The 17,350-nt window shown below is 43.7% G+C and overlaps 1 protein-coding gene across 1 annotated transcript in view; it reads right to left on the bottom strand.

Moving 5' to 3' along the window:
• Nucleotides 1-17,350, bottom strand: part of LOC147692931 (inter-alpha-trypsin inhibitor heavy chain H3-like) — a 316,366-nt gene that overhangs the window by 234,620 nt on the left and 64,396 nt on the right. Inside the window, exons 3-4 of the mRNA XM_086939189.1 lie at nt 8,311-8,477; nt 2,278-2,382 (exon numbers count right to left, since the gene is read on the bottom strand). Of these exons, the coding sequence (XP_086795315.1) occupies nt 2,278-2,382; nt 8,311-8,477 (272 nt within the window). The remainder of the gene's footprint in view (nt 1-2,277; nt 2,383-8,310; nt 8,478-17,350) is intronic.

The raw sequence follows: 17,350 nt of genomic DNA, 5'->3' as shown, positions 1-17,350 counted from the left end.
TTCAATCAAGCCGCTAGCTTGCTAGACAGTAAGTAGTCTTTTCGTGAAGAGCAAGCTATTTGTGGAGATCCTTACACACAGAGATTTTAGTCTACACCTAGGTTGAGATCTCTGCCTGGATGTTATTCACCAATTTGAGGTGGAACACTCCACCTAGTAGTTGCATTTAGTATTCTTCATCACCTTATATGTGTAGTAAATTTACAGTTGGATTTCTACTATACCTCTGATGAGGGCTGAGCCGGGGCACCCCATTGCGGTGAAGAGCATCACCACCTGGGCAGAGCATTCTATATGGAATACAACAGGGAAAAACCATATGCGTGACCCAAATCACAAACATCTGATGCACATTAACCATACATTTGTTTAAATATAGCCCATATAGCCCATACCCTGTGCTCTTCCATCTTCTCATTTGTCTGAGTCACTAACAGGACACAGCTAAACACCTACAAATTCTAGAAAGACCCCCTGACAAGAAGAGGAACTTCCCTGAGGAAGAGACAAACATTGTAGTTACCTTCGTTTTTGACCATTACAGGAATTTACACTGTCTTCCTCTGTACACCCTCGAAAGAGCAGAGAAGGCTGACATATGTCAGGAGTTGACAGGCTATGTCAATGCACTGGTGGTGGAGGCATGTAACATAGGGACCTCAAGCAAAAATGTGACAGAATGAGAGAAGATAGGTGGTAGAGGATCTGGTGGCTTAGTGGACTAATGTGTTCACTATAGGGGCCTTTATTCAACCTCATGGTCACAGGTTCAAATCCCAGTGTGTCCACTCAACCTTTTCCTCCTTCTGAGGTCGATAAAATGAGTACCATTGAGTTGGGTGACAATGAACATCTGTTATTCAGTGCCTTGATATCCTTGGGTGAAACGTGTGCTTCACAAATACACGTTATATTATACAGGTGGCAAATGCTCTTGCTGGAGGTTGACGTATACTCCATCTCTATCTCATCCCTCTCGAGGAGCCTGTCCTCACCATCATGCAGTCTAATCTTCTGTATACCCTTCGGTTCCAGGGACCCCTTAGGCCAGGTGAAACTCAACACCTCTGTCTCACAACTAGGTTGTGCATTACCACTTGCGTCTCTCTGTCCTTCTTCCTAGCCTTCAAATAGGCAGACATCACACATGTCTGCCTACCTAAAACATAGTAACAACACTTAGTCTGAAAATATTTTAAATTACATCTAAACAACTTGCTTAGTGGGTCATTACCAGTTTGGCGATCCAATGGTCCAACTGCTGTATTACAAGTTTAGAAGTCGGACTACCAGAGGACCGCGGCTGCATCAAGGGATCAGCGATCCCTGGCAGTGTTGCAGCTGTCTGAGGCCTGCAATATGCTGCTGGTGCCGCTGCAGCACCACCAAGCATATTACGAGTTTCCTTACTGCTACAGTTTTCATGGAGGTGAGCCTGCCATGAAAAGAGTGATGGTGAGGAAACTAGGGTCTCTGGGCCAGGGAATGTATGCAGAGGGGCACATGATGTTCCCCCTCTGTATGCATCCACTGTTCCAGCAGTGCTGTGTTTGATGTTGCAATGTGCCATACTGTACTGACAGTTCATTTCTTCGTCCCACTCTCTTTTGTGTGTGTTTTACTATTTCCATATCTCTCCCTAAATGCCTCTTGAAATTTTCCTTTGACATTCCCATTTAATGATATATATTCAGCACTTTCCAATTACTCCCCCTTGTCCCTCCTGCATTTACTACAATAACCTACACATCTGCGGAAAGAGATTTTCGCCACCCATGACAGATATCTCCACACATAAGAGATAGGAAAAGCAGAGGTGGATCTCTTCAACCGCAGATTTGTGAGTAGCATTTGTGAGTATGTGAAGTTGCACTACTGGAGAAATACTTCCTGTACTTAAAATACGTTTGTGATTAAGCCTCTAAATATGGAAAACTTTTCAACAAATGGTGTTGGTCATGTTTTTATTTAATGATTGGAAATCCCTACCATTGCTTACTTTCCATGACTGCTCACTTGGGAGCTTGTGGGATGATTGTAAGACCATTGGATAGGGTGGGATCATTTGAAAATACATTTACTTTCCAGTAGGACAGTACCTCATAGACTAATTTCAATTACATGTTTTTAGGGACAGCGTTTCCCAGCAATTCCCTTTTCAATTTACAACTACATTGCATTTTGATCACCACAGATTACCCTATGAAGACACTCTATAATATTTCAAAATACAAGCTGTGATTTTTTAGCTCAATTTAGTATTTCATGTAATCTTACTTGACAATACCAGCAGACTGGCCTCGTGAAACTGCTTCCTGATATACTTTTTGTGCAGCTTCCTTTTCTTTCACTGTGCCCATGTACACTGTCCCATCAATAGTCCTAGAAGTAAAATTAATGGACATTAGTTTACAGTTTAGCACATACTTCATGGAAATAGTGTCCACATTTGAGAGGGCATCTGTAGTACCTAACCATAGCAATATCCTGTGTTGCACTATTCATTGCATGCAAAAAGAACACAAGGCACGGCAGCAAGACACAAGGATGCAAAAGCACGATAATTGTAGGAAATCCCTTTGTTATGTATTCCCTTTTGTAAGCGGAGTTTTTGTGAAAAGGTGTAGAGTATTCCTTTAAAATACCACTTTCTATTATATCCTATGCCATATTCTATGTCATAGCCCTAAAACGTTAAATTACCTTATGACTAGATCGAAGGAAAGGGGCTGCTGGCGGTCCCTCGTTTTCAGAAAATGCGATCTGGAGGCAAAACAGTTGCCTACCTGGCCCCAAAACATTGGAATTCCCTGCCAGAGGAGCTTTGCAAATGTTCTAGCTTTGTTCGCTTCAGAAAACATCTGAAGACGGAATTATTCAAGGCTTGAGTTATGGAAGTATGTGCCAGTCTGCTCTGTTTTCTATGCTAGCACCGAGATACCCCTGCGGGGGTGATTCATGTGCTTTACAAATTCTCTACATACATTCATATTAAAATGTCTCTTAATGGATAGGTGATTCGGTTAAAACATATAGTTATGAGACCCTAAATCAGGTGGGTTAATAAACCCTAGACAAATTCCTACGGTATAGTATATCAACTCCAGTATATCATGTTACTAGAGATATTAGAAGCTGCCTATGAGAACACATTACAGTAGAATTCTTATTTGAAAAGGAGCCTGTACTAACTTGGGGGCCCATTAGGATGTCAGGCGGATCGCCACCGCCATGCGGGGGGTGGTGATCCGCCCGACATCCAGGTCTAACCGCCACCCATTTCCCCCCGCCATATTAGTATGGCGGGGGACCGCGGCGGACGGAAAGACCGTCCGCCGCTTTTCCGCCAAGGTCGCCTTGCGACCGGGGCTGAAAAGGTTTGATATGGTGGTGGTGTCTATCAGACACCGCCAGCCATATTAGGATGGGCTTAAACAGATGCCTTTCCGTGGCGGCAATGCCGCCACGGAAAGGCATGCAGTCTTCACTTTGGGGGCCCCCTGCAGGCCCCCATGGCGAATGGGGGGTGCACATGGGGGCACCTGTGGTACCCCCCTGCATTTGCATACACAATGCGGCAGGCACCACTCGATGCCATACATGCATTTTTAGCATTGTGGCGGGCGGTGCTGAGAGCACCACTGGGGCGGGTGCATCCTAATATGCAGTGTGGGACCGCCGCTCAGTTCGCGGACGGTCCCGTTTTCCGTGAGGGGGGCGGGCGGGCAAAGTCCGCCCAGCATCCTAATCGGCCCCTATATACGGGTGGCATCTGCCATCCAATGTTGCCAGAAGTAACTTGTCAAAGTAGGGTTATGATTTGACAGTGATTTCTGCCAGACCAGCATAGAGGGTGTAAAGCATTTCACAGGTATTAGCTGAAAAATAAATATGGACAGAATGATTAAGGAAAGGTCCTGATGCACTAAACTGTGAGCTGTTGCTAATGCAAACCATGAAATAAAGAAAACCCATTTTGGGTGTCGAAAAAGTACTTCCAACTCACAAAATGTTTTTACAGACCCATTCAGAAACGCAATTAGGGTGGGCAGTGTAATGACTCTTTTTTCTGTCTGGTATTTCAAGATAAAACCTGGTGGTGTGGGACAGGAAAAAAACAATAATGACCATCGGACACCAGGAGAAAACACCCAAAGTGAAGAGGTCATTAACTTTTTTGTTTTCAGAAACAAACTCCCACGTTTGGAGGTTGTTTTTCAAAAACAGAAAAACGTAAAAAGTGTTGTGGATGGCAATCCAAACCAATGGTGGTTGTCCACCAAGCATTGCGTTATTGAATTAAACCCACGGACACTAGTCATTCAAACCATCAATATGGCCCTAGCTTTAATTATCTTCAGCTAAAAATCTTTGCAATACACAGAAGAGTTGAATGGAACAAATAAATGTTTAATGCAAGCACATAAGCGGCATTAACAACAGTAAGGTAAGACAAACAAGAAGTAACCATGAGCAAACATCGTCATGCCATGACAATGCAAGATTCCAGCAATATTTTAAACTGACCACTGTAACCACTGCCCCGTGCAACGCCATGAATACACCATCCTCATCTAACCCATTTAAGTTGACCTCCAATAAGCGCAACCACTAGAGCCCGCCACCGATCAGAAAGCACAACAGACAGTGTACTCCAGTTATGATGGCAATCTGATAGAGGGTAGCCTCAATTAGAAACTCAGCTACACGTAAGCAACATCTTCAATGGCCAAACAAGTTACAACAATGAAGAATTTCACAAAGAGGGAATATATCTGTATCTCCATTTTAATCATATAATCAAGAACGTGCTGCACGTAAACAAACAACACATCAAACAAAAACAGACTTTACATCTTACAACCATCCGTCTGTATTGCAAACTCGCAAATCATAGACATGTTATAATATGTTGACCATGAAAGTGGATACTCATCCAGGTTTGTTTTTAGTCTTTGCATATGGTTGTTTTATAGGCAAGTTCATTGAAGTTTCAGAAGACCATGATGGTTTAAAGGTCTGCAAAAAACTTCTTAGACATCATGAAAACACCCACTCTGTGTTCATGATACTCAGTGGCATGTCTTGTAAAGTGGCATTAACATGATATACACCATTGTTTTCTCCTGGAGTTTGATATATGTTTGATGTGCCAGTGACCCACCTGTTCTGCAAGTCATACACAAATGTGTCCGACAGTAAACAGGAATCACATTTCAAGACCATACAGTTTACTCAAATGGGACATCAATGGCCAGATTCACAAAAGCATTTATGTGTACAGGAAGCAGTGCTACTGACATACTATTATATGTATTCTTGCTGTCTTTGTGAATCGGCCAGAAATATCCAGTTTCCTGTTAGAAAAAGCGCAATGATATTCCTTTTTAATTGTCTTTTTAGAGGTTTGGGGGGGCTCATTTACAAGGCATGTAAGAGTATGGAAAAGGGTTCAAGTTCTCATCTTTTCATCTCTAAATTGCACAACTCATTTGCTTTCATTTGTGAGTTTGGACCCTACAATTTGCTACAATTCCGCCTAATAACTGAGGGGAGGATTTATTATAATTTTGTGTTGTGGCTTTTCCACTTTTTTAAGGCAGCCAAAACACAATATGTTAGTAAAGATTTACAAAACCACAAACGGGCTGATTGGCGGCACCTTGCATGGCCTTGCTAAAAAAAACATAATTCAAGCAAGAGCATAGTGCTGCCTTGGGTTACTTGTCACCAGGAAGGCATTCCATGGGTGGAGCATGGGTGCTCTCCCGCATCCACCAATGAATTTTGATGCCCCACCAGATTTAACATGGTCTGTAAACCTGGGTTTGCACCAAGATGATGCACCTCCCAGACCCAGGCATACCAAGGAAAAAAATCATTTTTTCGCCTTGTTACTTCCTTTTCCTATAGAAAAATGCCTTTAAGGACTGTTTACGTGCAGGAAGGTGGCACCCCCCCCTCGCACACACAATCCTGCTCATAATTCAGGCACCCTTGCAGCATGGTGCAAGGGTACCTGCCTTGCCACTAGGCTGCACACAATGCACCAGCTCTAGGAGGGAGCAAAAGTGTGCCATATCTCAGTAGATATAGCACAGTTCTGCTTCCTCTGTTTCACACAACACAGCAGAGCAACATTCTTTGCTATTCTATGTTGAGTGAAACCTTAGCACATCTGCCCCTGAATATATTGATGTGTTGGTGGCAATGCAGTATTCCCATATTTGTATGAACTCGACTGGGAGAAGCATTTGGCGGAACTTAATATTTATTGGTGCTACTGTTCTACATTATTGTGTCCACAAACACATTTTTGGAAGCTGTGCAGCCAGATTTCCTTTTGCAATATTTGTCTATTTTTAGAGGGCAGTACAGCAGTGTTATATAGGTCCATCTTTAAGCAGAAACCGACCATGTCAATTGCATCACATGGATGCTAATACCTTCCTGTTGAATCATACCTCATACAAATATATTCCCTCAAACACTCTAAAAAACATCTTTCACATAACATTTAATGTGGGCTTCTCCCTGTCTTCCGTTTCCAAATTTCATAAGCTTACTTTTTGTCAGATTTGTTATCAGCCTATTTATTTCAGAGGAGGCTACAAAACCATTCTGAGCTCCCTGCAAACACGCTCACGGTTTTGCTAGTAAGACAGTGTGGTCAGCGTAAAAGATGAGTGGGGCATATTATCAAGGACGGCGTTAAAATTATCGCCGCTTTAGCGGCAGAAAACTGCTGCTAAAGTGGCATAATGGGCTTGATAATATGCCCTGGAGAATTCCAATAGAAGCCCATGTTCACACCAGAACATGGGCTTCTATTGGAATTCTCAAGGGCATTGTCGCCGCTTTAGCCGCTAAACCGGCGATAATTTTTAACTCCATTCTTGATAATATGCCCTGAGTGTTCCGACAAGTCATCCTTACTTGGGTGGACCTCAACAGACTCTAAAGAGCACTACAGGAATATCAGTAAAGTAAATTGTGAAGACGCACCCTTGTTTGGGACAACTGTTAGTAAAAAATTTATACTTTGCACGTAATTGTCAATTATTGTTTTGTCCCTGGTGTCAATGTAAAGTAAGTAAATCAAAACAAATCAAACTTAGGAGGCCAACATCATTTATTCATGCATGCAATTTTGCCTACATAATATAGCATTTTAAACAATTAAATCGTAGCCGGTAACCTAAAACACAGCAATGGAAGGGGGATTTACCTTCAGATGTTAATCCCTCTATAATAAGGCAAAAAGTATTGCGCAATTCGTGGAGGTGGACATTCCTGCTATAAAACCAGATTGAGGTCAAACAGATAAAGTTAATTGAATTAACTGGATTTTCTAATTGCAAGATTAGTTGTTTAGCAAAGATTATTGCTGTTCTTTCAAGAAAAACTGTTTTTGGGAGTAGATGTAGAAATTGTGCCTTTTGTGCCACAAGAGGCACATTTGCTTATAAATACTTCTTTTGGCCATTGATTGGGCACAAAGTTTTCCACATTGAAAATGATGGTAGTGCTTGTATAAATTGGTTGGATCGGGTTGAATGAAACTGGTACTATTCATGTCTTGATATCCAGTAGGAATATCATTATTATATATAATGATGAAAGAAATGTGAAGTCAGGAATCTCCACAATATTGAAACGTTAGATAAATTAGTTCCAGGTTTTATGGCTAACCTAATAATGTAAATGTACATACAATAATAATAAGCACAGATCCCACCATCGCTGGTCGTGGATCCTGTCCTTATTGGTTAAAGTGAGAGAGACATGGTATGAGACAGAAGAAATTGCCATGAGTAAACTAGATGGAGGAAGCACTTTGATGCACCATCATGCCTCCAGTGACTCCAGAGACAAACTGAAAGGTAAAGATGACAGAGAAAGTCTATTGCGTAATTTGCGGCGAAATGGGGGGAGCCCTGGATTGAGGAAAGTCAATTAGATGTTTTTGCTCATTTGGTAGCCTTTACAAGCTAGGTTACTGTTTGAGAAATATAGAACTGTATTTTATGGTCAGATATGTCAATGTCACTATGAACTCAAGTGAGACTCACAAAGAAAATCCTTCATCTGTCAACCAAGTTCAATGTTCAATATCACATTTCTTTCCAACCCCCATCATGAACATATTGTATTTTCGTGGAATTGTATCAGGTCGGCTATCACCCTAGGAAAAGGAGCTCTGAAAGTTTAAAGAGCATAAATTAAGGTAGGTAGAAAGCATATGCAAAATTTCTAAATGGTAGAGAATACACATGACTGAAAATGATGATCATATGATAATGTACACACATGCTGAAGTTGGTGATGAAAGCTGTTTTAGGAAGATCCACATCAAACTCCACCTCCTTGGAGACATTGGCCCTGTTGACAGCGTGACTGGTAATAACAGTGTGGGCGAACCTCGAAGTAATCCGAGAATCAATTTTGAGGCTGTATATGTTTACATCTTCGTCGATCTGGAAGAGATAAGGAATTAAGTACTTTTCCCCAAAAATTAAAAAAGCTAAACTATATATATGGTGTGGAGTAGATTTGCCCTATGTATAAATCACATCAGAAATAAAAGAGGCTTTACTGTCAGGCAAGTAAACTGAATCAATATATTGTGGCAAACCTATCATCAATGTCCTGAACTTTAAAATGCATTCTGAAGAGCTTTGCAGAACATACATTTGGTTGCTTATTTTAGGAAGGTTCATGAACAAATCACTTTCACTAATATGAACAGTTTCCTCTGAATTACTAGATGATTTGTTACATTCATCTTTCCTCAAAATGCAAGATAAAAGCAATTTTGTGTGATCACTTTCTAGATAGGTATGGCTGATTGATCTCTGTTTGAATCATGCCACCTGGATTTCATTTATTTACAACTTACCTTAACAATCCAGAAGATATCTGTCTGAAGTGATTAGGATTAAATTTGCCCACTTGGCGTTGGCAGGAAGAGTATACCCTATCCACTGAGCAACACTAGATGCAAATGTACAATTACTGCCAAAAAACATTCCTCTTACTACACCCTGTAGCAATGTAATTGATTCATTTTATTTAGAGTTCAGAGGAGGCATGCTGCTAAATTCCATCTGGTAGTCTACTCAGGTAGTTTGCTGATTTCTATTATGGATGGGTAAAAGATTACCTTGTTCTCTCAAACGTTTCCTATGCTCCATATTATAATGTGCGTGTGTAAGAAAAGTGGATTATAATTGTGGGTGGGTAGTCATCCACCTCAAGGAATAATGACACAGGTTTGTCATAGTGAACCTCAAAGTTACGGAGTTAACCTGAGTTCAACCCCATTGTAGCTATGGCACAGAGCACACATGCTTAACTTAGTGCAATGTATAAAGCACTTATGCAGTACCAAAACAGTTATTGGGTCAAAACACCAAATAATACAAATCCCAAACTGATTTATATAAGAGTAAAATGTAATAAACAAAATGACAACAAATGGCAAAATCCAGTAGGGGGACAGGAAGTATGCACTTCTAAAGTTTTAGGTAAAAATAAAGCACCAAAAAGCACTAAGCACCAATGATAGTTATGGAAGTGGTAGATCGAAGACCTAGGTGCACTTTCAGGCAACATCGATAGAGATCAAAGAGCCCAAGCAGGTTTGTGCTGATCAAAGATTTTATCTTCTGACATAGTCTTTTTTAGGGAACTCAAACTTTAACGGTGGGGCAATCCTGAAGTGGTATTCAAGGAAGAAGCATCAAAATCAGACACCTTTGCTGCAAGTCACCCCTCTGTATGTCTTGGAAGACCAAAAAACGTTTCACGTCCCAATTTTTCAGGGTATCTGGAGCAGCTTCTCTGAGTCAGCTCGTAGGCTCCCAGGACCTCAGGCAAATCACTTATGGGCCTGGATTCACTAAAGCAGAGGCCACAAGCAATGGTTAGTCCAGGTCCAGTTGGTACTGGCCAACTGGTTAGTTTATGAAAAGGGATTCTTGCAACTTGTTGTGTTCCCGCATCCACACAGGAAGTCAGGCCATTTACCCTTGGAGTCCACTTCTTCATCCTGGGAGAGGGGTCAGGCCCAGTCCCTCATAGCTCCTCTCAGGGCACAGCAAGCAGGGTCCAGTCCTCTTCTGCTCTTCCGTAGGCCCAGAAAGTATTCTGCAGAGGATGCTTTGTAGTGCTACATTTATGGTTGGCTCTAGCATATGGGTGGCAGTGACTTCTGGCTCCCTCATGACCACTGGGGCAAACGTTCCAAAGGGCAGCCCTATAAACCTTTGCAGCAGTTCTCAATAGTCTTCAATAATTGTCAGTTTTTTGTGGAATTGATCAACTCACTTGCTAGAAGATCCATGATGGTTTGTGTACAGTAACACAACTGTTTGCTTATTGCTTACAGCTGTGTTAAATGTCTCTACAATTGACTGCTCCACTAGCTTTCACCAATTATACACTAGGTGAACAAGGACACCTGATGGCTGAATCCTCTGTCTCTGCTTACCAGTGTTTGATGTTTCTATTCTCTCAGAGACAAACTGTGCTGCACTGCTATTATCTTTTTGAAGGCCAAGAAAATTGAGTATTAAAGATGTCCTTCATTTGTATAGAAATGTTATAGTGTATTGGCCCTTCTCTTTCCTCAACTCTGTGAAACTATCTTCTTAAAATCTGTGAGTAACATTTTGTTAATAACTATAGTGAGAAATTAATAAATGTCGCAGGAAATGAAGTGAGATCCTTCTTGCTTCATTGCTAAAAATCTTTTATTCTCCTATGATTAATACTGTTGATTTCTTCAACTACACAGCAAACTGTTGTGAAAAAAAATACAAATCTGATTTTGGTAAGGGCTGCACCATATACATTACTTTCAGCTAATGATCCATTATAATTGTTGCTACTGTTTATTAAGAGGTGGCCATTTTACCAGTTATGGTGACAGTCTTTTTATTTGTATTCAGCTTGCATACCCACATCTTTTGAGTATCTCCTGTTCTAACTTTGCGAGTATGATTGCAAAATATACACATTTATCTCATAGATGCAACAGGAGGCAGTTCTTGGTGGTACTCATCAGATATGTGTGGGTACACTGAGGGCCTCATTACGATGGTGGTGGGACTATAACCTTCAGCCCGTCGGTGGCGGTCCCATCGCCATCGGAGCCTGCATTACCACCCGAATAATTATGATGACGTGCGGATGCTTGTTGGTCTGAGAGACTGACCACCGCTAATCGGGCTCAAGGAGCCCGTCGGAGGGAACTGCAATCCCTACAATGGTGGCAGTGTCTGCCAGGCACCACCATAGGGATTACAATGTCCCTCCCCACCAACCGTTTCATGGTGGTTTACCCACCATGAACAGGCAGGCGGAAAGGGACATTGGGGGCCGTAGCGGGCCCCCCTTCCCTCGTGGCCCTCAGAAGTGGAACCTGGGGGCACCTATAGTGCTCTCTACATATCCCAGCACTGTGCCACATAGTGCAGGGCTATGCAAAATGTGTATTTGTTGTACTGCGGTGTGTGCTGCAGCCCGCAGCACAAGCCACAGTACAAAAAAATACACTTTGCAACCACCTAGAAGGTGGTTGCATTGTAATTTCCTTGGTGGGACCGCCAACAGCAAGTTGTGCGGTCCCATTCCCAATATGATGGCGGTTAGACTTAGAGGACGAGGGTCGGATCACAAAATATCTGTATGGAGCAAAATAATCCAGAATGCTAATAATCCCTTCTGTATACAAAAATAAAATGCACAGCAAGTATAGGTTAAAAGTAGAACATCTACTCACACATCGATTACCTCTTCGTCTCGCATTCCCTGGTCAAGGACACTCTCTCAGCCTCTATGTCTGACATCTCGATCTCCTACCAAGCGCATGTTGAGCTTCTGATCCATGAACGTTTCTCTGGCCCCAGGCGGCTCACTAGATGGCGGTTTCCCCCCCATATTCATAGCGACCTTGTAGACATGGCGGAACTCCAGACTGCCATCTCCTCTTAGTTTGAGAGTAATGATCTCCCGGAAACACCACTTCCTATCCTTTGGGATGCGTTCAAGGCTACGATTAACAGAACCCTCTCATCTATGCTATTGCCCGGGCTCGGCAGGCCTGTTTGCTTGAAAACAATCTCATTCTTTTTAAGAAAACAAGGGAACCCAATAAGTACCTAGGGACCTTGGGCAAACAACTATTAAGGAGAACAACGGTCCTTAGGATTAGAAGTTTTAACAATTACAATGAAATATAGACTCCAATCAGTACTACATCAGGAAGTTTTTCAGTGCCCAGCCGGGCCTGTATTTATTAATCAAGTATAAACATAAATAAAAAGACCACCAGAGGGGTCTGATTCACAGATTGATAGGGTACAAGCCTGTACCTATCCAGAGCACACACGAACATAGTTGGGTGGTGAGAAAGGTAGGAAAGGAAAGAAGGTAAAGAATATCAGGCAAAGAGAACATGGGAGCCAACTGTCCCTTGCATCAATAGCACATTTGCAAAGCAAGTTCAGACAGACAATTACTGTAACATTATTAACACAATAGAAAAATTACAGAATTGTAAAAAGTGTTGACGGCGTTTAGATCCCTGGCTCCTAGTGAACTGGGATCATCATCAGGACTTTATAATATATTGCCTGTTTGTACTGTTTTGGAAAAAGCCTTCCAGAGAAAAGTCCCTTTATTCCAGTGGCTCGAAAGAAGATTGAAGTCGGTGGGTGGGGGACTGGTGCCTCGAGTTTCTACTGGGTAGACATTTATCTTGTCAACCGCTTGTAGTGATCCTTCCCAATCGGAAATGTACATTAGAATTCATCCACACGAGGGTGGGCATTCAATTTATTCCAAAGTCTTTAGTACACAGACGTTGCTGCCTAGCTCAGGATACGAGCAGAAGTTAGCCGGCGTGCTCAATGGCAGTGTGCCGACTCACCGAGAATCCGGATTCTCGGTGAGTCGGCACACTGCCATTGAGCACGCCGGCTAACTTCTGCTCGTATCCTGAGCTAGGCAGCAACGTCTGTGTACTAAAGACTTTGGAATAAATTGAATGCCCACCCTCGTGTGGATGAATTCTAATGTACATTTCCGATTGGGAAGGATCATTACAAGCGGTTGACAAGATAAATGTCTACCCAGTAGAAACTCGAGGCACCAGTCCTCCACCCACCGACTTCAATCTTCTTTCGAGCCACTGGAATAGAGTGACTTTTCTCTGGAAGGCTTTTTCCAAAACAGTACAAACAGGCAATATATTATAAAGTCCTGATGATGATCCCAGTTCACTAGGAGCCAGGGATCGAAACGCCGTCGACACTTTTTACAATTCTGTAATTTTTCTATTGTGTTAATAATGTTACAGTAATTGTCTGTCTGAACTTGCTTTGCAAATGTGCTATTGATGCAAGGGACAGTTGGCTCCCATGTTCTCTTTGCCTGATATTCTTTACCTTCTTTCCTTTCTTACCTTTCTCACCACCGAACTTTGTTCGTGTGTGCTCTGGATAGGTACAGGCTTGTACCCTATCAATCTGTGAATCAGACCCCTCTGGTGGTCTTTTTATTTATGTTTATACTTGAATAATAAATTCAGGCCCGGCTGAGCACTGAAAAACTTCCTGATGTAGTACTGATTGCAGTCTATATTTCATTGTAATTGTTAAAACTTCTAATCCTAAGGACCGTTGTTCTCCTTAATATATGAAAACAATCTCACGCACGACATAAAGATGTTTGAGACACTGAACCAGGAGCGCCCCTTGGCGATACACGAGAGGCGTTTAGCCATACGTAGGGGCCAGCTTCGGGCCCATAGAACCAACAAAGCCGAACATGCTCTCCTTGCATTGCGACAGCGATATTACGATGGAGGGGACAAAGTGGGCACCATCCTGGCGCGCCGATTACGAATTTTGGCGGCTAAAGCACACATTGCTAAATTAAAGCTAGGGTCCTGGGCCATTACTGAAGCTGCTAAACTTTAAGCATTTTAAAACTACTATGCATCTCTGTACAAACGCGACACGCTTGACCCAGAGCAAATATTGGCTGCCTTAGATGCTTGCGAGTGGCCCCCTCTTAGCCCGTATTACTCCCAACTACAAGAAGAACCTATCACGCTTGAGAAACTAACCAACACCCTTAAGGACCTTCCACTAGGCAAAACACCAGGCCCAGATGGACACCCAGTTTCATTTTACCATTCCATCTTGCCACAACTTCAATCACATATGCTACGCCTTTTTAACTCATTTACGGACGCAATTGGGCCCTCTACAGATATGGCCATGGCCGAAATTGCCCTAATCTCAAAGCCGGGAAAAGACCTCAAACTTTGCTCCTCCTTCCGCCCCATTGCCCTATTAAATACAGATCTCAAACTCTACACTAAGATACCAGCACCAAGGGGCGGACAATGTGCATCAAATTGCACATCTGGTTGGGAGAGCGCGCCATTGGAAGATACCCTCCTGCTTACTCTCACTCGACGCTGAGAAAGCGTTCGACCGAGTGGACGGGGATTCCTTCATGCTGTTCTGCAGAAAATAGGGTTAGGACCACGGATGATAGCGCATATCATAGCCCCTTACCTCTCACCACTGGCTAGGGTACAAGTTAATGGCCAACTCACGCAACCCATCTCTATCCTTAGGGGCACCAGGCAGGGGTGCCCTCTGTCCCCTCTATTATTTGCCCTGATGGTGGAGCCCCAAGCCATCCTGATCCGTAAGTCATCCGACATCCATGGTATTACTCTCTGTGGCATCAACCACAAGATCGCTCTATTTGCGGACTACCTACTTCTCACACTGTCCAATCCACGGTGCTCGATGCCAGTGGTACACACCCTGCTCCAATCCTATGAACAAGTCTCAGGGCTTAAAATCATTTCAGCGAAATCATGGGCCCTCAACCTCACGATCCCGGCTGAGAAAGTTGCGGCTCTGCAAGCTGTTGTACCTTACCAATGGACAACCAGCACTATTAGATACTTGGGACTTAATCTGACTCCTGACCTTGCCACCTGGTCCCAAGCAAACTGGCAGGAATGTAAAACCGCTGTCTTAGCTGACCTACGGGTGTGGAGGTCCCTACCACTCTCTTGACTGGGGTGCCTTAATACAGTCAAAATGTCAATCCTCCCGAAGATACTCTACCTATTCCAGACCTTGCCCAGACCATTCCCAGAACATCAAATCCAGGGCCTCCAACGTGAACTCATCGCGCTCATATGGAGAGAAAAGAGGCTGCGGTTCTCCAGCAAAATTCTTATGTTCCTGCGAGGCAGGGGAAGGCTAGCCTGCCATAATCTGCTGGAGTACTTCTGGGCATCGCATCTCCGTTTCATACCGGAGTGGACGGCCTGGTAAAGCAAAAAAATATGGTTCCACATGGACAGGGCAGTCGCTTGTCGCCCTATCTGGGATCATGTGTGGCTTCCCCGCGAGGCATGTTCTTGTAGTGCCTACATGGCGGTTCCTACTAGGACTGTAATTGAGTTCTGGGATAGGCTTGCCACCCGCAGAGGCCTCACTTCCTTCCCGTCTCTGCATACCCCAATTGCCTCAAATCTCCACTTTCCCCCGCGCTTCACCCACCCTACTTCGCAGAATGGACGGACAAGGGCTGTAGAACATTACAAGATCTTTTTATAGGGGACACTATTAGAACTTTTAACCAATGCAAACAGGAATTCCAGCTCTCGGAGAGAGCAAGGTTTTAATATGTGCAACTCTGCCACTGGATATAGGTATCCTCCCTCTCACAAGCGGCCACTTGACCTTTCAACCCGTTCGAATGGCTGGCCCGTACATTTGATAACTCTAGGGGGCTAATATCCCGCATTTACCAGGTTCTCCAGCACTCACAACGCCTTAGCCCTAACCCTTACCAGCAGCTGTGGCAAGTGCTATCTGATGCCAACATTGCACCTTCTCAATGGGAACGCCTCTGGCACGATATTCCGAAAACCTTCCATAGTATCCCCCAGCAGGAGTCTGCCTATAAGGTAATGACACAATGGTACTATACTCCTCACAGGCTACACAAAATGTTTCCCAACTCATCGCCCCACTTTTGGTGCTGCGCTACCACCCCGGGGGATTTCATACATATTTGGTGGTCGTGCCCACTCTTGACCACTTACTGGAAAGAAGTTCTCAGCCATATTAACAGGGTACTAGGTTACCCACTACTTGATGACCCACTCACAGTCATTCTGGGCCTCAGGCCGGTGAACCTACGAGCCATGACTTGCCTAGACTGCCATCTAAGTCTCCATATGCTTGGTGCTGCTAAGCAGACCATTGCTCTCTATTGGAAAATGGCAGAAACGCCTTCAATAAATGTGTGGTTTCCCCGCCTGTGGAACACAGTGGCAACTGAATTGCTCACAGCGCACCTACAGCTCCGAGACACCAAATATACGAAATTGTGGAAGCCCTTAGTGAATCATTTAGGTCGATTGGGACATGCTAGACTACAGCCACCAAGGTTGCGGGCCCTGCAATTCTTTGATGATGCCGTCCACCCCAAAGACCCAGACAGTCTTTGGAACGCCACTGATTGACTAACCTGCGCTGAATACCTAGGTACCCGCTTTGGCTTGGACCCCGTATCCTCTGGTGCCCTGGTGGCGGCCGCTTCATCCAGCCTCACTCTGCATGTCACTAGAACAGCTACATAGCTTAGCCGCAACTATGTCCCCATTTCTGTGAGTTACCTCACATGCAGTGTCACACCTCCCCACCCCGCCATACCTTCTCCCTCCCTCTAATAACCCTCTCCCTCTTTCCCCTTTACTGGTCCTTTGTTATTGACATACTGCCTATAGTTTTGCCGGCAGTGCCTATATGTAGACCTGGACTGGCCCAAAGGGATTGAGCCTTGCAGAGGTAACCCACCGCTTAGCGCTCTTGCGACTGAATTACTGTCTTAGGGTTGCAATGGCTCAGCGACCCCCGCGCATGAGATAAGTCAGCAGGGCGCTGCCATGGTTAGCACCTTAATCTATTACTATGCGAAACACCCTTGAAATTAGCCATATAAATTGGTGTGACGGCTGTGCTAGACTTAATATAGAAGCTACAATTCTTGGAGATGGCACTTAAAGTGCTACTGGGTGGCACTCACCAGTTGTAGTTCTAACACGACGCAAGGGCCTCGCGCAAATGATACTCAAAACGAGTTTGCAAAAAAGCATCAATATACACGAGTATTCTTCCTTTATGACTGTACAAAAGTGGTGCAGTAGTTCTTCTGTTTGTTGTTGTTTGTAGTTGTAAATCGCACTGCTATTGACCTCTGCCTGAACATGCTCCAACTAACGCGGCCGGCCCGATGCGGTTGT

This window comes from Lissotriton vulgaris, chromosome 9 (genome assembly GCF_964263255.1).
Source record: "Lissotriton vulgaris chromosome 9, aLisVul1.2, whole genome shotgun sequence".
NCBI classification, from domain to species: Eukaryota; Metazoa; Chordata; class Amphibia; order Caudata; family Salamandridae; genus Lissotriton; species Lissotriton vulgaris.
Note: the sequence above shows the minus strand (reverse complement) of the source record. Positions and strands in the feature narration are given on the sequence as shown.